This window comes from Temnothorax nylanderi, unplaced genomic scaffold, assembly GCF_030848795.1.
Source record: "Temnothorax nylanderi isolate EJ_2023f unplaced genomic scaffold, tnyl_v1.0 TNYL_tig0008_pilon, whole genome shotgun sequence".
NCBI lineage: Eukaryota > Metazoa > Arthropoda > Insecta > Hymenoptera > Formicidae > Temnothorax > Temnothorax nylanderi.
In genome coordinates this window covers 1,976,629-2,000,253 of record NW_027249070.1, presented here as the reverse complement: position 1 = coordinate 2,000,253, position 23,625 = coordinate 1,976,629, and the positions used below count along the sequence as shown (strand labels likewise).

Here is a 23,625-nt window from a genome sequence, read left to right as displayed (position 1 = left end):
GGGGTACACCCGGCGCGTAAAGGGGAAGCTAGACCTGGTGGGGACAGATTGGGCGCGGCCTATGATGGGACCGCGCCGCGCGTGTTATAAAAATATAATATCAGTGTTACCTAGCGCTCTTTCTCACTAGATATCCCGTCCGGTATTTGGCCGCGCCGAATACGTGTGCGTGTTCTCCGGTCCCTCCGCGTATCGTTGCACGCGTGTAACACGCGCACCGGCGAACGGCGTAGCGTTCTACTCCGGTATTCATTGATCGCCGCGATCGAATCTTGCTCCGGCGAACGGAGAAAAGAGTGGAGACGTCCCAGGGAGTGGGAAGGAGAGAGAGGGAGAGAGAGGAGAGCAGAAGAGAGGGAGGGAGGGGACACCCCCACGTATCGAGCAGCGCCATTGACAGCGCGGTACTGCGTGGAGCCGCGAGCCGAATAGCAGATACCACCGATACCGGATCCCGAGGCGCACGTAATCGGCGTGAACCGGCGCGGCGCGGCGCCGAGAGAGAGAATTTGGCGGTCACGATCCTGCGCACCCCACGCGACCACCGATTGATCCACGTGCGAAGACAGTGACAAAAGTACGCGCGTGCTACGTGTGTGCATCCGATACGCCGCTAACGCCGCCCGTCATTGTCGAGTCCGGCGATCGGACGGCAGCCGCGCAGCCCGGGATCGTCCCGGAATCGTCCTCGACGGACGGCCAATCGCATTCGGGCCGGTCTACTACACTCGGTTGGTAAAAAAGCACGAGCGGCTCCGATACGTCGAGGGAATTCTACGTCGGCCCAGAACGAGGGGGAGGGAGAAAGGGAGAGCGAGCGAGGAAGAGAGAGCGAGGGAGAAAAACGGAGTGAGACACCGGAGCGGCCCGTTCCGAGGGAGAGAGGGTAGCGCCTGAAGAGAGAAAGACGCAGGAAGCGGACGCGCGCGGCGCGTTGCGGGGAAGAGAGATAGAGAGAACGCAGATAGAGCGTAGGGAAGGGAAGGGGACGGCTCGCTTAGAAGGCTAGGTATCGGGAGACGACGGGGAAAGCTAGTGCTTCACCACCCGCACGAGTTTCCCTTGGACATTCGTCCGAAGCAATTCGCGGCGTGTTTTCTTCCCTCTCCGAGTGCGAGTGAACTACGGTTGGACGGTGCCCGTCGTCATCAGTTATCCTCCTCGTCGTTGCCGGTCGTTATCGTCGTTACCGCCATCGTCATTATCATCATCGCCGTCGCCGCCGTCGCCGTCGCCGCCGCCGCTGTCGTCGTCGTCGTCGTCGTCCGTCGCCGTCGTCGTCGTCGTCGACTTGATACAATCGTCATTTATCCGTGACGTAAATCGCGTCGTCAAAGAGTCTCCTAAGAAGGAGGGAACGGCGTGCTCGAAGGAGGGAGTAAAACGCGGGACGGAAGTCGGAAGAGAGCCAAAGAGGAAAGGAAGAGGGAGAGAGAGTGAGGAAGTGCGTGCGTCGTAATCGGCGAGGAGAGATTACAGCAACCCGAAATCATTCGCCGAGATATATCGTGTGTGTCGCCACGACACGTACGCCGTGCCGCTCCTCATTCCGGAGCGGATCTGTCGAGGAGGGCGTTAAGGGCGAAAGTGCACCAGTACCTTTTTTTCTACGCTTGTCTTCCCTCCCTCTCTCTCCGCACCTCGGTGGCGCGGGAGATCAGCCAGTGTTTTAGTGCCAGTGTTTAAAGTCTACCTCAGTCGGCGGCTTGCGGCCGATAAAGCAGTTTAACAAAAGCATATTTAACAGAGAGAGAAAGAAAATTAATACGTGTATATATATATAGAAGGAGACAAGTGTATAAGCGCGTAATCGTCGCTTCATTTTGTGCGCGAGTTTTGCGACAGAGAGAGCAAAGTTATTATCGTAAACATGTCTTTGGATAAGTTCGCGGAAGGCGGTATGCTGCAGAAGGAGATGGAGCGTCTGGAGATCGAGGAGAAGAACGGTGATAGTCCGAGGTAAAACTAAGAACCACGTAGCGTTATTTCCTGTTGGTCGCCAATTAACCAACAGGTGTTAATTTGCGATCTTAATATTTCATTAGTAGATTACATACGTTTATTGAGATATAATTTAAAATTATTATCTGTTCTGTATGTTCTGAGAAGAATTTCATTCTTGAAAGAGAAAAAAGAAACGGAATGCGCGTTACAAATTAAAATTAAATTTTGATGGAATATTATCTTGAGACGAAACACTGAATATTTTCGAAACATTTTACGATCTGCTTTCGATCGTACGATTCAGGCATTTCTCGCGTACATATCAACAACTTTACAAGCTTGCGAGAGGGCTTGTGAGGGCAATAACACAAACATGAACGAATATTGGAGGTCGTTCAAGAATGGTTTGTCATTTCGATTAGGAGTAGTCGATAATTTCGTCGACAACAGACGTAATGTATTATTGTCGTCCGTTATGAGTACATGGCACACGAAATTTCAATGTGATTTCGACAGAAATACACGAAAGTTTCGAATACACTTAACTCCGGTGGAAAACTCCGGTTAACCCAACGCTGTTCAATGCGAGATTTTGCGAGAGGACTATATTCACAATTCGCGATTGTCGGAGATACTGGTACGCAAATCAACGCGAAGTCAAGACCATACATTTCCAATTGGTCGATTACGTCAGGCCGCGATTGTTTGCGAATTCACTTTTTAAGATGCGTGGCGATTATGTAATATGATGAGGTAAATTCCGGATATCGGTCGCTTCCGCCGTCGTCAATTAAGTTCTCATCCTTATAGCTCTTTCACGACTAAGGTATAGGTTCTTTAGGTTTATTTGCGAAGAATATAGAATGACATAGGGAGAAATCGGGGACACATTTAATTTAATAAATTAATTATTAAATAAATACGCACACAGTGTGAGAAACAAGAACGGTTAACATTTCGTATTAGTCAAGCTATAAAAATTATCTTTTTTTGATAAATAGCCGATATTATATATTTTTTAATATTCACATATTGAATGCTCCCACTTCGGTATCTATACTTAGAGAGAGATCGTTTATTAAAAAGAATACTGATTGATTGAACACCAAGAACGAAAGTTGTTTCTTCGATGTTGTCGCTCACGGCAAGCTTTCGTCTGCGGAGCGTTTCAAATATACCTGCCTGCCGATTTACACGCCGCGAGACAAATATAATGGCACGCAGACGGCGAAATTGTATCGCGATTCCGTCTCGACGAAGTCGAGTGTCGTCTAATCTCACGGCCGGCCAAGAATTACGCTCGCAGAGTCAACAACCTCCTCGATAAATATCGCCGATAACGTAAATCAAATTACGCACGCACGCACTCCGTGCGCGGGCGTATCTCGTCATTTACACCATGCCTCCTCGGCGGCATTCGCGCTTTCGTGCCGCTGAATGGTCGCGATCGACTTCGAGTGACGGGAAATAAAAGCCGTTTCCATATTACTGAACGTGATACGCAATCAGATTCGCAATAATATCGCGCGAATTCACGTAGTGATTTATGTAGTTATAATTTAAAAAAAAAAGGTTAAATATCATTTAAACTCATAAATGAATTGATGTCAGAAGTGACGAGAGCTGTAAAGCCATTAGACAAATACGTCCGGACAGGAATTACTATTTAATGAAATTGTTTTAACTTTCTCGCATCACGGAGAACCATCATAGCGGCTTTCGTTGTACATTATATATACATATATGTATATAATATATGTATGTATTTATCTGATATATATATGTATATTAAAGCCGTTATAGTTACCGGAAACATACACCGTTCGAAGGGCCACTGTAGTGGCACGCCGAAAATCTTCTCTGTGTTTGTGAAGACATTACAATGACTCACCTAGTTCACATTAAGTCACTAAACAAACTCGTTAAAAGTAGTCTCTCTGTCTATTTACGATAATTTGTATAAATATGTCTTATGATAAAGACACGTCATTCAACTTTCCTTTCGATTTCCAGGGAAGAAAAACTTTTTAAATAGTAAAGTTAGAGGTAGTTATTTTTTCTATGGTAGTTTTGTTCGCTTCCATCGTGGCGAGAAGGTTAACAACTCCGAATGAGAGCAGCCAATGTCGTTCCGTGACTTGAAGATAAAATATTGAATATCTCATAACGTTCTCTTTTCTTCACAGTCGCAGAGAGAGATTGGTTGTTGCGTATACATTGTATATTTCGCATATATATCATCCACACTGTTAAATTCATAGGGTTAAATTAAACTCAATTTTGAGTAATTTTTAACTATTCCATAGGTCGCCACTGCTCCTACTCAATATGTAGTTAATTTAACTAAAACAATGTTAATTTGACTAAACCAATGGAGTTAAAATAATCCTATTTTGTTTCGAACTAATAAATTTTGACGCACATGGTAGTTAAAAATAACAAAATAAATCTAACTCATGGTATTGGTTTAAATTTCATCCTCTAACCTTTAACAGTGCATATACATATTAAAATGAATTATTAAAAAATCGATACAGTACCAAAAATTACAAGACCACAAATTGTAGTGTTTAAAAATTCAGTAGGTACTTGAATTATAATCTGATATATTTAGGGAAGATTAACGAATTTTATCGAATTAAAATTTTGTCATCGAAATATTTAATAATAAATCTAAATACATCAATTATTGTTGTATATAGTAGGTCTATTAATGTTGTTGTTATTATTGATTTCTCGTGTAAAAGATTTTATCGTGGGAAATTTACATATATTAAGATTGATAGAAAGTAATATTTAAAAGATCGATGCAATCAATAATCAGCCAGTTTCCTTCTCAGCTAAAGCCGACTCTGGTCTTGGCGTTACACGTGGCGTGATTTCGTCCCTGAACGGCGTCGCCATCAACATGATGGACGTCACACGGACGGGAAATTCTTTTGGGCGAAGAGTTTATCACGTACGCATAATGTTTACTTATCGCGTTTATCGCCCGATCGGAATTTTTTTTATCGGAAAAATTTTAACAGAGGCTGACCAAGAAGCATAAAAATAAATTGAGAAAGGTTTACGGTGTTCACGTGTAATTGTTCGAAATAAGAAGAGTTCTAAGAAGAATTTAGTAGGCCGTCGTTAGATTTTAACTTTGTAATCTTCGAGCTCTTATATAAAACTGTCAGTGTTGTAGAAAAATTTCAAATGTCACGTGAATTGAAAAATCATTCGATTAAGACTATATAATATACATATAATATAAACGGTACATGTTTGAATTATTTGAAATATCTTACAATAAATTTTAGAAATATAAATATGAAATAGATAGATTTTCATACACTTTTCACAGACGGGAAGCGTCGAAATCGTATCGAAAGGCACATTGAAATTTATAACTCGCACAACGGCTTCATTGTGTTTGCGATATAAGATTTTGCCGAAAATGGCGGCGATAGAGCGAGGGGGACGGTATCGCGTACGTGACTTCAAGAATGACACCCCGTAAAACGAAAACGCAGCGTGACTCATTCGAGAAGGTGGAATAATAAAGAACAGGGATCAAGCAAGACTTTCTCTACCGCCCATAAACGGAGTATACGCGCGCATTTATGTACAGATCATATTAACAGCTTTAATTTTCAATCGCGCCTCGTCTGGCTAATTAAAAGTCAGTTTTTCTTTATAAAAATATCGGAGCATTTCTAAATTTTGAGATATAACTCTCGAGTTGTGAACGATTTGCAACGTAAGAATTAAGATTTGGCTCTAATTTTTAAGGTGATAATGGAGAACATTCGGAGCATTTTCCAAGATATTTTTAATTTTACTACAATCACAGAGTATATTTCGTTCGCTAAAATTTTATCGCACAGCTCTTTATTCATAGCAAATGTAAGTTTTTTCGTAAATCACTCGAAGATAACGCGTGATATAACATAAAAAAAGTAGCTTGAATTTCTGATGAAGTCTAACAAAAATGGGGCCGCACGTGTAATTCCTAGCGGCGCCCATGTGCACCCACGTGGAGAACTCGCATCAGGTACACGCCGTGCGTGCGCGTCCGCGTGACACGCACGAATTAGGGCCAGAAATAGTGCACCATATCGCGCACGAACTGCGACGCGGCTTAAAAATAACGCGGGGAAATAGACCATATATGTACGCGTACGGTTTATTATGGCGAAGTCCGCACCGGAAACCGGCGGTAAATAAATAGGCGGAAGAAGCGAGGGCAAAGGTAGAAAGAAAACGTCTCGCTTGGCGTTCTGTATTCGAAAATGTCGGCTTGGAAAAGAACGTGCGCTTGAAGAATCGAAAAAAAGAAATGGTGAAAAAATAAAGCTCAATTAAGATGGTGTTAACAACGAAAAGTGAAAAACGGCTCGAAAAATTGAAAAAGAATATAAAACCTAGCTGGTTTTGATGAAAATATATTTGCTTAGGAAGGAAAATGTGGAGAAAATCGCGAACTCCAGACATTTAGGGAAGCAACGAAATGGAAAATTCCGGAAATCAGTCAAAAGCTCGGGAGTCAAGAAGGAAAAGCATACTAATTCTGATAATTGAAACAAGGGGAATTAAGAAATCAAAAGATTCTTCTTCAGAGTACCACGCACATATAGGTGTCGCGATCGAAAGGGAAATCGCGAATTTCGTCGATGCGTGAAAAAGATCGGCGCTGCGAACGTTTACCTAGCGAACACGCGTGCGCGAAACTTACGACGTGTCACCAGTGATATTTTTCTTTGCCTGCTTACGTAATTTTCCATTACGTAAACGCGTGACGACACGCACAATTACGTCGTGAATTCTTCTTTCACTTCGCAAAGGATCGCGCGCGTAGAGACGCAAGCGAATCCGATTCTTTAAGTCGCGACACGGGTCCAAAAATATAATACAATGAAATAGCAGAATGAACAGTACAAATCATTACAACTCCGTGTACGCGCGTACAATCTCTCGCTTTAGAGATAGTGGACATTATATAGCAATATTTACAAATTAATACTTTAAAATATAAATCAAATATTTCGTAACGGAGATTGTTATATGATTAAAATAGAAATTACCATTGTACGAAATGTCAGACAAACTTTCCCTTCTGCTTCACGGCAAAAGCGTTCTTGCTTCCGTCCTCTCTTGAAAGAATTTATTTCGCTCATTTCTTTTATCTCGTCGGTCGTCGTGCGAGCTGCGCTTAGAAAAGAGAAAACGGAATTTAGAAACGTTCTGTGCTTAAACACGCGATGAGAAAATGCTCTATCTGCTCTTGTAATATTACTTATTTCATTTTCCCCGCCAATTAAAGCCGCGGGGCGGACACGTGATGCGGTTCCAGCCGAAACTTTCCACGCGAGGCCCCGCTCGCCTTGTCCCCTCCCCGCTTCTAAATCTCCTAATAGCGATCGTCATCATCACACTCGTCGCCTCGCACGCATACACGCACTGCCGCGTCCACATTACCGCGCTCTTCATACCAAACAAACAAAACCGCTCCAGACGGATCGCAATCAGCGCTAAATGCGCATTGACAATCACTGGGATTCCTCGGAATTCTTTGACAGAGCTTCCTTCGTGCCCGAAGAAATACACCTTCGTTGAATTAAATTCTTTTAATTAGAAACTAAATAATAAATTAAAGCGTAATATTGCGTATGATGAACATTCTCATAAGCTTTATTACAATGTAAAGCAAGAGGTGCGCCAACAAGCATCCTGCCGAAATTTGAAGCGAATAAATGAATAAGGAAACCGCAGGACAACCTCAAAGTAACGCGAGACGCGCGCGGTGTTGAAATTTGATGAAGAGATGATCGCACGCGATCGCACGGTTCTCTCACGCGACGACTCGTTAAAAAAACCGCTCCAATAAATATAGTAGTATTTTTACGCTTCCGTCGAGGAGTGCAGATCGTTCTCGCGACCTCCAAAAATACAAAGGAAAAAAATTTGTGAAACTGCAAGTCGTTTTTACGACTTTTAAATGTATACGAAGGGAAAAGTTCGTGAAAAACACATGAAACGACTAGGATTCGAGTCAAAGTATCACTTGCAGTTTTTTTACATGATAATCGTCTCCGAAAGGGGTATTATCGCACGCGCAAAAAGCGGTTACGCGAAGAAGATCGCGTGCAAAAATCGCGCGGCGATCCCGGACAATCGCGCCGCCACTCTCTATCGTTCTATAACGACAAATAATGACGGATAACCATAATAAAGTTAAGTGGGCAAGAAGGCGCGGAGGGGGGGGGGGAGGGACGAATTACGGCGGAGGCGGCTACGTGGCGGAACAACGTGCGTGACTTTAATTTAAGAGCGGACAGTCCGGATACGGCGATCTCGGCGATGCGTCCTCTCCCTGCCGAGATCGCGAGTAATAGAAATGTAAATGGCGAACGGGCGATTCCGAGAAATGGAAACGGTCTGCTCGTACTTTCACGACGAGAGGCCGGCGAACGTCATGGAGACGCGTGTTCGAGTTACGTCGCGGCCGAGCCGCCATTTTCTGCTGGCATGGCGGTCTAAGCAGATATAGCGGATGCGCTATCTTAAATAGAGGGAGAGAGCGAGAGAGAGAACGTGTAATATAACACGTTAGTGCATAATATAAATAACGTTTGATTTGCGCGAGCGGATCGAAAGGAGATGCCGCGATGAGCGGCCTTATCATCGATTCGTCGAAGCGAGTAGCAACGGCGAAATACCACGTCACGTGTCGCATCAGCCAGGCTCCGGATAGAGCGTTCTCTACGTTGTTCGTGGCTCTATCTTCCAGTGAAAACGCGCATCGCGCCTTTTTTCGCGTCGGTAACGCAGGCATCTATGACACTGTCGTCGCGGAAAATTCTTCCCGTCGAAAACGTTCTTTTCGACTATAATTTCGAGATTAGTATAAATTATAGCTACCTCGAGCACTCGGCGGAGACGTTCGATTGACTCTTTTCTTTTAGTATCAAAATCGAAACGAATCAGTCAATGAATACATTTCATTGTCAGACAAGGTATTAAGTTACTGCGTGACAATGCAAACTGTTATAGCGATTATTACGAAAATATAATAGCCAATTTTCAATTTTCAATACTAAATATCTTACAATTAGCCAAACTAAGCTTTTAATTAAACAAAGAATGAGATTTTATTATCTGCTTGACTTTTGAAACGTTTGAACTTGCCATAATGAAGATGTCTTCCATCACTTTTATATAATAGTTAAAAAGCAAATAATAAATTAATAAAAGAATCTGTGAACAAAATTAAGGGAGAAAACATCTTGTGACCAATATAAAATTTCCTCCGATTTGCTGAATTTTTATTTAAAAAGTTGAGGAATGGTTACAACTGAAGAAGTTGTATTTTCTCTATGCTCTTTATTTTATCGCTTCGTTACGGAAATATTTAAGAAAGGAAACTCCGCTGAATGCAGTATGCAGCCTGCGTTTAATATTTGCAAGAAAATATCTCTCCAAACGTTTTCGTCTCACACAAAGTTTTCCGTTATCGCCTGCATCATTCTCGCCTCCCTGTCAATCTCAGCGTTAAGGTTCCTCTTGGGAAATCTTCCGAACAAAGAAGCCAGGTAAATTTTTGGCGCGTTTTAACGGTCCTTCGGGCTCGACGGGTAAACTTCCAGGAAGGTCCCTCTGTCGATTTCTCAATATTTCCTTTTACCTGAACACGGGATCGAGCAGACCTGAAAATTTCGAAAGAGACACGGGAAATAACAGAAGGGTATCTTTTATGAGCGTTTCTACAAAGAACTGCGTTCTCTTTCTAAAACTTTTCTGATGGTCTTCGGAATATATTGTTTAATTTATAAATTCCTTTTGGAAGTTTTTCTTCTGGAATTTCTTTAAAAAAAATAATCTTCTTTTATGATGGATCCTTAACGAACCCTGGTAACTTAAAAAATAATATTCCTTTGCCTTTTTTGATCTTTTATTCCATTGTATCTTTTCCTTACTTTCCCTAAATCTCAGTTTTCATTTTCTGTCAAGATTTTCAAGGGTGATCTCAACCATATCCGATAGCATTTCGCTATTAGAAATCTTTTCGTGGCAATGGAAGACACACGCGGATAACAACAAAAGAAACTGCCAAAAATTCTTCTGAAAACGAACATCTTTTTTTTTAAATCATAAGTAATTTTAAGACGTTCAAGTTTTTTCGAATTTTACAATATAAATAACGCAGAAAAGCTTTAAAGAAGAGCCTTTTTACACGCAAAATTTAAACGTAGTGTACCTCTTTTAGCGAAACAACTTAAGAGCGTAAAAATGGCGTCGGCGCTCAAGATGACAGCCGCCATTTGCAAACCGGCTTGCGATGTCCCTCACTGATTAGCATACAAGTTGCATACTAGTCAATCATTATCAAGCTGTAGCGCTAACAAGGATTTGCTCTTATATCTGCGAATATTTGATAAATCAACATAAGAAAATAATAGCAGCTTTTCCGTCCAAATTTTTAATAGATATTTGGATTATTTGTACACTTATCAGTTTTTTTTTTAGTGCGCTTTAATAAGCAACGCGAATAGTTTGAAGAAAATAAAAGTTATAAACATTACATAATTTATTTCATCAACTTTTATTACAATGAGAATTTTGTCACATCGAGATTGTACTATAATTAATTGTATCGGAAATATATATTAATTTATATAACAATATATTATACATAACACGTTAAAATATACAATTATACTTTGGATAATAGATTACGTTATGATAACTTAAGGACGTTCTCCGGTCCTTATACTAGAGAAAATCGATTTTCTTTAGATTTTCTTGAAACTGTGAATATACGTTAATTTAGGTGTGCTTTATGCGTGGTATAAATTTCAGTACCTCTTCCGGTATAAAAAATAAAGATACTGAGCCTCAAAGTTTCAACTTTTACTAATGAAAAGGTTTTCCAGGCCAAACGGTAAGAGATACGAGGTTGGTCAAAAGGACCAAAGTTGCTCCTCTCGTCGAGTTCTATAAGGAAAAAATGCCAAAATAAAAAAAAATTAAATTAAAAAATTTTTTTGGTAAAAATTGAAACTTTGAGGCTCAGTATCTTGATTTTTTATACCGGAAGAGGTACTTAAATTTATACCACGCATAAAGCACACCTAAATTAACGTATATTCACAGTTTCAAGAAAATCTAAAAAAAATCTATTTTCTCTAGTATAAGGACCGGAGAACGTCCTTAAGCATGAAGTTATCGAGTCGTCTCGAGTGTCTCTCTATTATTCTTAGTTCTTCTCCTCGATATTTCTTTCGTTCCTTCGTATAATCGATGACTGGAAAATTCCTCGCAGGCTGCGAATCGCGAAGTGCATATCGAATAGTCGGGACGCATCAGCGTGACATTATGCTCGCGCGATAGTCGCGGTATTTTCTCTAGTCAGCTCGCGCGGGAGTTCCTTGCACTCTCTTTGTCTCTCCCGTCGATCAACGCACCCGCGAACGATTCCGTTTCCACCTTATGGCCGAAGAAGACAGACGACGCCGTGCCCCGTGTCGCTGGCCGCGTAGTCTTTCCTCTCGTCATCGGATGCGTTCCTGGAAGTGCAACGGAGCCGCACGTCTCCATACGTGGCCAGCAGTTTCTCCGTAACATTGATTAGTGTGTCTTATCAGAGTCTCGTAAGCAACGAACATCTACCTCGCCTTTTCGCTCCTCTCGCGAAACTTTGTCACGACCTTTTGTGGGATAAAATCTAGCCCGCGATTATAATTTGTTTTTTGGTTTATGTACGTGACTTGCCTAGTTCTGTCCAGCACAACTTGTATAGGTACTGCATATACAAAAATTATAAATGTTAGTTTAATTATTTTCAGCATTTTTAATTAAAGATACGAGATCTAATTAGAGATTCCGCGATTCGCACTTTAATTGTTTAAATTAGAATGTTAGTAAATTTATGTGCAAACATGTGCTTTCACTCTGCAAACGTTACGGTGTAAATATAACAAATAAGTCATGCGGACCGAATGGCACATAAAATATAAGCGAATATACAATACGATTGTGCTCAATGTAAAATACATTTATTGCCCTGTCAAAACAATCGTTTGCATAAAAGAAATTTGTATTCGCTGAACACGGCATTATTTGCCGACGGGAAATGTATACCCTCCGTACATTGTTCTCTTTAAGAATATATTTCTTTATCTCGTTAATCTTGTTTAACCGTAATTTCAGCTTGTTCGTACAAGCTGAGAAATGTTTAGGGAAATGGAAAATAATTGGTAGAGAGAAATTAATTTAAAAAGGAAGTTGTAACGTGATACAAGTCAGTTCTCTACACTGAGAAAAAAATATTTTAATCCAAAAAAATATTTATTAGGTGGCTCCTATCTCTCGTCCCCTGCCGTGACAATTTAACAGGTTAATTAGACTATCGCTGATTATCGCGTTGGGCTTATCCTTCCTTTCTCTTACCGACCACGTGTAACGGTTTGTAAACGTACAGGGGTCTTCATGGCTGCCTCTTTCCGGTCGGTCGTCAACTAACCGAGGTCACGCGAGCTTACGTAAAAAGGCACGTATCTGGCTTTCGCGATCGAGTCAGACCGTGGGCCATTATTTATTCAACAGCCTCGTCCTACTTTGAGCTTTTCGCCGAGCCCGTGCAAGTCCGCGACGTCAGGCTGAAGGAGGGCTAAAAAAAAATAAAACGAGGGTGAGAACCAGGGGCGGAGAGGAAGAGAGTTCGGGGTGCTCCCTAAGATTTATTGTATTTTTTTTATAATCGCTTTTATGCTCCTTTAAAGTGTTTGCTCGTTAAGACTTTACACCTCATTTTATATACTGTACCCATCCTATTCTAATTTATCGACTTAATAATTTTAATTGATATCCAAAATGTTTTTGCTTACTGACAATATATTTCATTTATGAATTCAACTTTCTGTAGCGCAAGTTTGAACGATCGTTATTTATTTGCATAATTTTTTTATATTCAATTTTGATGTTACAATCAACAATTTTAAAAGCTTATATGTACCAATACTTGAAATTTCATCACACGAAAGCCACGCGGAAATGAGCATACTGGTTCCCATGCAATTTTTGCTGAAAAAAACATTTTTAACAGACATTATCGAATTTTCCCAAGGTATGGTATTTAGCGTCACGCAAATTCTGATGAGACCGCAACGTGATAATTAAATTCGGGGTGATTTTTGGCGCGCTCTATTGTAGTCACCGCTGTTTACGTTCTCGAGATGCATCGTCGCTATATGTATCGCAAAAACACGGGCGGAAATGATCTAAACGGAACAGCGAGAAACAAGAGAGACGCGAAACACGACGAATCGAAGCGGCAAGGGAGGAAGAAAGAAAACGAGAATGGTGTCGGAGATACAGGAGAGAAGGGAAGAGAACTCGGCGCGGGGCCCTAACAAAATTTTAATTAAATTTTATAATCTGGAGACGACGTTGTCTCGGGCATTGTACGGGCGGCTGGAACTTAAGCCTTTGTCACGCGAGCGGCGGCAGCGACGACTCGTTTTCGTATCCCGCGGGATACGCGAGCGAGGGTGGGTGGTTGCATCCTCCCCCCCCCTCTCTTTCTTTCTCTCTTTTTCGCTTACTCGCCATCGCGACATGAATACATCGCCGTTGCATTTAATTAATTCCTCGCCGATTCCCCCCCGCCGCCGCGACGTCTCGATGTCCGTGTATTTTATTCGCTTCTTTTTTTTGTCACGGACGATTAAACAGCCGCCTGGTGCCTAAATTCGATTAAAACTAGAATCGACGCCTGGCGCCGTGTACCGAACCGCGCGGGACAGCCGCTTCCTGCGTCCTTAAGGCACGCATCGCAGTCGGGATTACGATAAACACCGGGAACAGCGTATAGCTTCAGTTGAAGGAGAAAAAGAGTGAACAAGTGAGTGAGTGCATGAGCGAATGAATTTTTTATTTAAACGCTCCTGACGTTAATTAAACCCCGAGTTTTTAGCAAGTAGCGTTTTCGCATTATAAAAATTATATAGCAATGTCAAGATAATTTTGTTGCGGCAGATGTTACGGTAAGGCAAAAATATAAGCAGAATATAAGTCTTAAATTATGAAGAAATTAGGAAACTGTTTAATCGAAACGCGAATCTCAACAATTTCAGAACGGTGTATTGTCGAATTTCCCTAATTAAGGGTATCTTAAGAGATTGTTTTACACAAATAAAATTTTGCTTCGGAATTGAGTGAATTTCGACCGAGATCCTCCAGCCGATTCTGCCACATGCCTCTTCACCGAGAGCGAGGAGGACGAATCTCGAGGGTACGTCTCTCCTCTCGCCGCCCTACGAGGTGCTGCGTAGGCCTCTCCTTCGTGCGTGTGTACCGAGGGAGGAGGGCCTCGCAAGTTAAATTCGCGCAAAGTTACCGGCGATGCCGCGACCCACAGGCGTGTGTGCTTCACCCACGCACCTTCCCGAAGTATTGATTACTTTCCGCCTGTGGGAAGGAAGGGACGCGGATGAAGGGTAGGGCGGGATAACAGGAGCAGGAGGACGAGGAGATGGAAAGGATGGAAGGGAAGCCTCGTATACTTTCTCTTTCTCGCGCTCTCTTTTCTGGCTCTATTGTGACATCTTTCTCTTTCGGTCTTTTCTTCGTACACGCACACACAAAAATGCGTGTTCTTTTTTAATTTATATTACTCTTTCTGAATATATTACTGTTGTAGAAAATGCAACCGAATAAAATATGTGGAGAGATATTTTATGATTTAATTATTAATAATTAATACACATATTGCAGTACAGTCAGTTTATTATTTATAACGTTGGTACTGTATGCATCGAAAATATAATAATCGTGAATTCAGAAGTCTTAAATTGATTCACATTTAATGTTTATTCGCATAAAATCGTTCTTTATTAATCACGGTGTACAAAGCGGTATTACTATCACATTTAATATTTTCTATTTTATCTATTGAGTGCTATGTTACTATATACTCTCACTTTTTTTAACCGTTTTCTCATTTTGTTTCACTTCCTTTTATTCTGGTTTCTATGTTTTCACACAATCCTGCTCATTTTGGTAATAACATCAGTAAATTCTTATTAACGGAATTCGTAGGAAAGTAGAAGCACAAATTCGTGTACCCCCATTTCTCTCTTACACACATGTGTTTTCTTTCGCTCTCTTGCTTTTTCTACGTGACTAACGCTGTAACATATATACATTCATCCTTACTCCTTCGCCTTCGCCTTCGTCTTCGCCTTTGCCCTTTCCATCTCGCCTAAAGCCACCATCGATATCGCCGGTCATCTACTGCGAAACGTGACCCTCGTATCTCAATTTGTTAAGTCCTGCTGGGAAATTCGATGATCCTCCTGGCTCCTCGATGTCGTTAAATATTCCGGGGAGAATTATTATATCAGTTAGATGAAGTCCGCTATTTAGATGAGGAGGAAGCTGCGGACTTGCTCTTCCAGTAGAGATGACATTTTTTATAAGAGACAATCACGCTAATTATCTCGAGAAGATCCCCTTTGATAAACAGAGCTTTCTTTGACGACAGAAATATTTTTATGTATTTTGAAAGTTATTTTGAATTAGAACACAGCAACAATATTCTTCTTCTCTATAATATATAAATATCTGTGACATCGAAACATAAATTCGAGATTATATATTGATATTGATACCAGCTTTAAATGCTTTAAATTCTTCATAAAAAATTTCAAGAATTATGCTTGTTTTACATAATCTATATGTATATAATATACTTATATATTTATTTAAATTATACTTATATTTAACTTATATTTTCGAGATCAGATTGCGATGAATCTTCATCGGCGTGGAGTTTTTCCTCGGCCGAAGAAATCTGTATAAAATACGTCTGCGATATTTCCGATAACGATCTCGGCTCATTATTAACCCGACCGTGCTAGATTCCGTATCTGTGCCATCAACCATTCATCATTTAGACGGTGCAAAATCGGGAAATGTCGAATTCTGACCCGCGAAACCACCAAATATACTCGCCGATATCTTTAGCGACATCGCTCGACCTCGCAATATAAAAGGATTCTCGAGACGGTCGATCGACGTTCACTTCTGAAATTCTGACCCAGATCCTTAGAACTGGTCCATCAGATCGAACGTTTAAATTTACGTTAAATTGTGAAGTTCGAATGTAAACAGGAATTTATCGGCAAACGAAAATTTCATTTCGTCAATCGCAAAAATCTGGTAATTTTATTGTAAAACTGATTACAAGAAGATTAATTATTCGAGAAGATTGAAGATTTTAATTAATTGACTAATTTCCGATTGAATGACAGAAAAAGAATCGGCGTTCTTTGAGAACCTCGAAACTCGTGACCCGGTCAGTTTCGACTAAACCGTATCGATTATCGGCAAATGTCCACCCCTTTTTAATTCTGGACATGTGCAAATTAACCCTCTGATACGCTCTTTACGGGTCAAAACGAACAAATCACTTTTCTCATCACTTTTGACAGATATTCATGTGAATGAATCATATTCATATTTCCATTTGTTTGTACAATTTCTGAAAAATAATAATTTCCCGTAAATATTATATATATTAGAGAGATTGCACTGCCTGATTAAATAAATATTCAAGAATGTGTACAATGAAATTAAAAGTTGTTACCGCAATAATTTGCAGATACATTATATATGTTTTTTTTTTTTTTATATAAACAAGTATCTCAAGAAGCGAAAAGAACAACTTCAATCAAATTGAGTGAACAACTGGCTCTGTCTATCGACCTAATCATATTTAACATAACTTTAGATCGAAACCGATTAATGAGCTTGGCAGCAGGGGGATGGGGGCGGATTGCCTCATCGATCGCAGGTGATGGTGGTGGTTGGATCGTTCCCCAAAATAGCCGCGAAAGCCAGACGGACGCGGAATGGCACGCGAAATGACGGGCCCATCTTCGTTATCAGCGCGCGCGCCGTCAATTTTCGTAGGCGCGAATCGGCCGGCGGAATCGGTGTGTGTAATCACTTTACGCGGTAGGAGAACTTTCGGAGTCTCGCCGAATCGATCCGCGTTCGTTCGGTCGTTTCCCCGGCGAACCACCCTGGCGGATTCGTGACGGCCAATGCACGCGCGTGCCTTCGAACCGGCGCATCTTAAAGCGCGATGAGACCGAAGACGATGCTCCACGCTTTCGTGCGGATTGCATTCCGGAAAGCCTATTCGATACTCCTGTTAAGGAAAGAAGTTGCTCGCAATCGTGTCAGTTGTGACAATGTCGATTTCTAATTTTGCATTTACAAATATGCTCCTCGTATAGTCTGCATTTTTGTATGTAAGAAGACTCAAATCAGATCCAAATTCTAAAGTCATGATTTTAAACTATTAGAAAATTATTTCAATTACCTTTCTGCATTCGATTATAAACATTTTTACCTTCACCTTTATAAATTTCTACCTTCAATTGCATATATTTTATTTATTAATTTTGCACGATAATAAATTGATAAATTGCAATGTGAAACTTTAAAGGGAACATAATTTTATAATCACATTCTTTAAATAATATGTTATTATTTTTTCTACTATTTCTTGAAATCTTTATCCAAAAAAATTAATGTTTTCATGCAACTATTATTCAACTATTATACTTTCAAGATCCAAGATTTCGAAAATAACGTTAAGTTTATGTCTGATATTTATTGCATAAAATTTTCATTTGATAGCAAATGATAAAACAAATATCAAAATAATTCAGATATTGTATTATACTGAGAGAGAGATATTAAATGGAAATGTCAAATGGTAAATAACAAATCTAGCTTAACAGTAAGTTTGCATCTGTCAAATTATAATGGTTCGATATATTAATTAAAAGCTCTGATGTTAAATAACGATATATTACCTCGTGAATAGACATAACTTCAATAATTATGGATACAACTTATATTTTATTTTTCTTTTTCGATAAAATTTTCCTCACATTATTATTTATAAATTAAATGCTATAATGGCTAGAGAAACTTATGATTTGTATTCTTTTCTGTTACAGGTAAGCATACTTTGATGACCACAATCTATGTAATGAGACATGAATGATGAACATCAGGTAATTAAATATCTAATAGAAATGACGGTACAAGTTTCTTTGTTTAATCACGATAAGTATCTAGAAATAATATGATTGAAACAGAGGCGATGGTAACTCGAGATAAATTGTATAGAATTCGACAAGATTTTCATCTTAAGAATTATTCCGCGCCTACTTAATACTTCTCGAATTTAAGTAGAATTTAGTGTCCTAAAAGATATCAGCTATATCGTCGATTTTACATTTTCAAATTACATACCTATACACACACGCACATACACGATAAAATACAACCTTATTAAAACTCCATTAGTTACGTCAAAATTCTGAAAATGAAAGGCCAGCTTCACGGAGGTGAAGCGCACAGACACCATCCGTGCATAACTATTCCTCTCCGTCATTTCCGAGTCCCCGCGCCCTTCGACCCCTCTCCGGCTCTTTCCGCGTGCTCGCTCGTTATGGCGAACGATGCGAGACCGCCAGCTGCGAAGGACTCTATTTCAGGAGTGAGCGTAGAAGCGGGACGCGAATTCGTTAATCGATTGCGAGACGTCTCGGTCGCGTTTTCGACTAGCCGCGTCCTAGGACGACGGCGCCGCCGCCGCTTCCCACCTGTCGCACGCGTGCTCGCTTCTCCAGGATGTAACCCTGCTGGCCAGCCGACCAGGACGATCGCGAATTTCGAGCAGCGAATTTCTAAGAGCGTGCGAGGCTGTCTAGCGCACCGCTAGGCAAATGTTAGGACTGTTTGGGTCGCCGATCAGGGGACAAAGGTCCTCGCGGTTGTCCTCGGCGACGAAATTATCTATCGAGTTCAATACTAGCGGAAATCGATTCCTAGATTAATCCTGCGGTTCTAAATTGGAACGAGGAACGTGTATTCTATGCATATTATACGCGATGACGATCCTATTCATACACGATTGTCGAATCCTCACAGACTTCGAAACCGATTAGAGATTGTTAGGTTTTTGTTATAATACGCGACACAAATATCGTTACTATCGATCAGACAGTTTTTAAAAAATGGAAGGACCAAGCCTCGTTTTATCTACTTTTGATCCGTGACATTTCAGAGAAGTAGGTATTCCTGCCCCGCACAGATATTTATACATCATGAACTATAATATATATAGACTCATATCTGTCAGGAGGATTGAAATTTCACAACTGTAATTGCATTGTGGCTTTTTATTAGTTTTTTTTTAGTATTTCGTTATAAATGGAAATTTTTAGATTTCTGCAATAAAAAAATCTGATTTATATGATATTTGCCGTTTATGTCACATAAGATATGTACGAAACAACTCGGAAAATTACTTTCCGTGAAAATTCGATTAGTCGATTGGAAGTAAACCGAGGAAAACGAAAGTTAAAACGTATGAAATGTAAAATTTTCATGAAAAACGAGATCCAACACATGTGGCTCAGAGAGGAGAAAAAGATCAGGACGTGACCCGGCCGGGATAACGAATCCAGCACGCTCGATCCCCGGGCTCGTACACTGGCCTTGAAATTTCGCTCTCGCTATCATCCCGGCTGCCCTATCGTCCCCTTCGACGCTCCCGTCGAAGGACGAGGGAGGAAAGAGTCGCGAAAGGGCGCGAGCGAGTGAGAAGGCTGGCAACCAGGGTCACCCTCCCCGTGATAAGTTTGCGTGGAGAGCGAGAGTGCGTCGAGAGTGGCAGCGTGGGAGGGAGGGTGAGCGACGACGAGAATTCGAAAGAGAAAGGGCGCTACTTCGAGCGGAGGAGGAAGAGGAGGAGAAGGAGAACGGCAAGGGGATGACGATGGTCAAAGGGCGAGGAACGGAGGTAGGAGTGGGTGGTGGTGAGCCCAGCAAAGAGGGAGTGGAAAGGGGTGGAACGGGAGAGGGAGAGAGAGAGAGAGGAACGGATCCCGGCGGAGTCGTCGCCGCTTCGGCTGGAATAGAGGGTGGAAGGGGCGCGCGCGAGGGTCGCAGAAGGGGGTGAAGGGCGACGAGAGCGAGGTACGACACGCGCGCCCAGGGGTGGAGGGTCGTTCATCCCCGGGTCAAGGTTACCCACCTCCTCCGCAGGTCTCACCCTCTCGCGGCCCGGCAACGTGCCATTTACCACTGGCTTCGACCGACCCTCTTCTCCTCCTCGTCCTCTATCCTCTCATCTCTTTATCCTTCTCCACCGTCGCCGAACCCCCTTATTTTACCTACCTTGTGCCGCTATTGCTACTGCTGCTGCAAGCACCATCGATCCTTATTCCCTTCTCCTTCGTGGCACCTTCGCGAGGATCGCTTCCGGGCTCGCCCCTCGTAAATCCTCGAAGGCAACTCGAGTGCGTGTGTTTCTTTAGCGCGGGAATTGAGTCGGACTCGAGTGTCACGCTAATCCCCGGGATTGTGGATTTTTCGAGTTAACGTGCATAATAATCTCCGTCACGCTATGTCTATCATGATTCAGTTATTAGAATATTATACATATACATTAGGAGATTCGCATAATATTTTTGCTAATACTGCGTTTTCTCACTTTGCAAGAATTAATTATAATAAATCATTAATTATGAGAGATTAAACTTTACAATTTTCGGTTAATCTACTTGTCTGAGCGAAAGGTGAATAAAAACACCGAGAGATGCAACGAGTCTCAGCTCAATCCCCCATCTTTGCAAGTTAAACATTCGTAAGTTTGCAAGATTCTTATCAATGTTCTTTTCTTCAATTCTCCTTTTTCTCACCGTTACGTGACACTAAGCGTGTCCGGTGTCGAGACGATTCGCATAGTGAAATCAATGCGTGGCGGGCGACCACCCGAGACGTTCCCGTAACACGTGCCTGGACGACGAAACACCGGCATCGGGTCAACGGACCTCCCAAGAGTCGCGGTGACAACGTCCGATAAGCCGGTCGCGAAATTTCTCGTTACAAAACGCGGGTCAGTTCGAAAACGATTATTGTTCCATTTCTGGACAATAAAAAAAAGAATGCTCCTGGCATCGTATTATCGTAAAATCCCGCGGCCCACGTTCTGGCGCCGCGAATTCAATTTTCTCTCAGAAAAGAAGGTCACTAATGTAACGGAAAATAGTAGATTTTACTGTTAGTCAGAAAAAGAATCCGCGCCTAGCGTCATAAAACTTTTTTCTTATATATGTATTTTTGTATAACACTTTATTCCAATATCAATTATAAGCATTTCAATTATAATTGCACTTCAAATAGGATTGATATTTTGCAGAAAAGAAAATTAACATAAATTAAGTCGATGTTTCAATCATAAAAGGATTATGTTTGGGCTGCGTTATTTTAACGACATTCCAACCCTTTGTCGCATTGCCGTCTTTCTTGCCGTGCTCACGTCAATTCGAGTGTATTCCCTTCGGCATGATGCATAATTCGTAAATCTCGGGGAAGAAAGGAAGAGCCCTTCGTGGCGCGGCGTTGCCGTAAACTCGCCCTTCTCCCTTATTTATCGCCCTCGTCTATACCGACGTTTCTCCCTCGTTCCGGAGATAGTTAAGAATACATGCACTTTGCGTTTGTCCGCATCCGCAGAATCCGGAGCGCTTAAAGATACGAGGTACTTTTTCGTTAACTATACACGATTTTCTACTTGCTCATCGTGTGTGAAAATTAAAATAAACGGTATTAAAACAGAAAAAAAATATAAATGCTGCACGTGTTAAAGAATACAATGAGCTAAATAATTCATTGTTGAATATACATAATGTGAAGTATAACGTATCATAAACTGCGACGAGTACATCACAAAAAAAATTATCCAGAATACATTTAAAAAATTAAATTCATGTCGAATGTTAATATGAATATTGTGCCTTGATTATAACATAAAGCCTAACTAATTTCGTAAAAAGTCCTCAAAAGAAATTAGATTAATTAAACATAAAAAGTAAAGGCAAAAATGTGAGAATAAAAAATAATCTAATTAAAACGTAAGGAAAAATCTGAAAAGTGAAAAAGAAAAAATAGCTCCACATTTTCCATATTTCCACATATTTTTCCCCTTCGGACGAACCCGATCGCGGCTTCCACATTTAGATTTCGAGAGCCCGCGAGATATTCGGTGGCAGAGAGGAACGAAGAACGTCGCGTCGCCGACAAGAGGACAAAGAAAGAGAGACGGAAAGAAAGGGGCGGAAGGATGCGCGATCTCATCTCGAATGTAGCGTTATTCCGCGCGAAGTTTATGCGCGCGGAGAAGCCACCGGTCTCTCCCTTCTGGAAATAACGTCGCCCGATGCCAGCGGGAATGTAAGCGAGGGAGTGCGCCCGCTTATTGCCTTAAATTGCTAATTGGGCTCAGGAGCGACACTGCCTTTCCACGTTATGCAGTCTTTCTCCCCTCGTCCCTCTGTGTTTTTCTCTTTCTCTCTGTGTCTCTCTCTCCCGAATCTATCGTCTACTTTCCCTCTCAGTTTCCGTATCTGCCTCCTCTACATCTACCCGGCTTCAACTTCCTCGATGCCTATTGTCGACGACGCCAGACCGTCGTCCCCAATCGGGGAAACGAAGAGGGTGCGCCTGGCTGTTGCATAACGTTCCAATGGAATTTCAGCGGTGCACTCCGCGAGGAATTCGATGTCGACTTTTTTCCTGGGGTGAATTAAGCAGCGGTATAATTTACGTTTGCTAACATCGAAGATTAATCATGAATTAATTCTAGTCTAATTATAAATCCTGAGTGGAATTTTAAATTTAATTCGAATATAAATTATAGTAATCCGTATAATAATATTATGTAAACCATTTCCCGATTGCTAAAATATACACGTGAGAGTTTAATTCCAGCCAGTAAAATATCCTATAGGAAGGAAATATTGATGTAAAAAAAGAGATTAACATAGCTCTTGATCTCCCTCCTTCTCCGACAAATTCAGAAAGAGAGAGAGAGAGAGGGGGGGAGGAAGAGAAGAAGAGAGAAAGAGAGGAGAGAGTGAGAAGGGGAGTCTCCATTGTACTCGCGCTCCTCCAAAAATTTAGCAGGATCGATGCGGCTTTTGTTCCTTTGAAGCAGAACATTCACGATATTATGACATATCGTTCAACTCCGAAGAAAATACGATGATTGAGCGTAGCATGAAAGTGATTACTTTCGCAGCCACCAGAGGAATAAAATAAAGTGGATTTTGTTGATTGCCGTATAACTGCGCTTGTTTTCCTGCGCACGTTATGCTTGAGAATCGTTAATCATCGTTTACATTGCATTCAATATCGATATAGACATAAAATACAGCTGGTAGGACATGGCGAGTAAGCGATGGGAGATATTAAAATATAAATTCAGCAGTGCAATGTAGCAATGCTTTGCGTTACATTGGGGAACGATTAATATCTTCGATAAATATTGTATGTATCTTTGAACTCGTCTGTCTCAATATCGCGACCACGAGACAATAATTAATGCTAGCGACGATATCGGGTCGAAATTGCATACTTAACGCTTCAGGAGCCGCATCCTGTCGGCGATAAGGCGACCGCCGAAGAAATTAGGTATCATGGTTTCGTCGGACGATTTCGTGGTTCCACCTGCTGGCACCCGGATGTGCTACGGCGATGCGCGCGGTTATGCGACGCGTTATCTTGCGCTCCTCTGTATCTCGCGCACGAGCATTAATCCTCCTCGCCGGC

At 41.4% G+C, this 23,625-nt stretch overlaps 1 protein-coding gene across 2 annotated transcripts in view; it reads left to right on the top strand.

Annotated features, from left to right (window-relative positions):
* Positions 1-486: 486 nt before the first annotated feature.
* The window catches only part of Imp (IGF-II mRNA-binding protein), a 55,914-nt gene continuing 32,775 nt past the window's right edge, over positions 487-23,625 (top strand). For both annotated transcript variants that reach the window (XM_071724318.1, XM_071724311.1), the window contains exon 1: positions 487-1,959. In XM_071724318.1, coding sequence (XP_071580419.1) covers positions 1,871-1,959 — 89 coding nt within the window. In that variant the 5' untranslated portion in view covers positions 487-1,870. The remainder of the gene's footprint in view (positions 1,960-23,625) is intronic.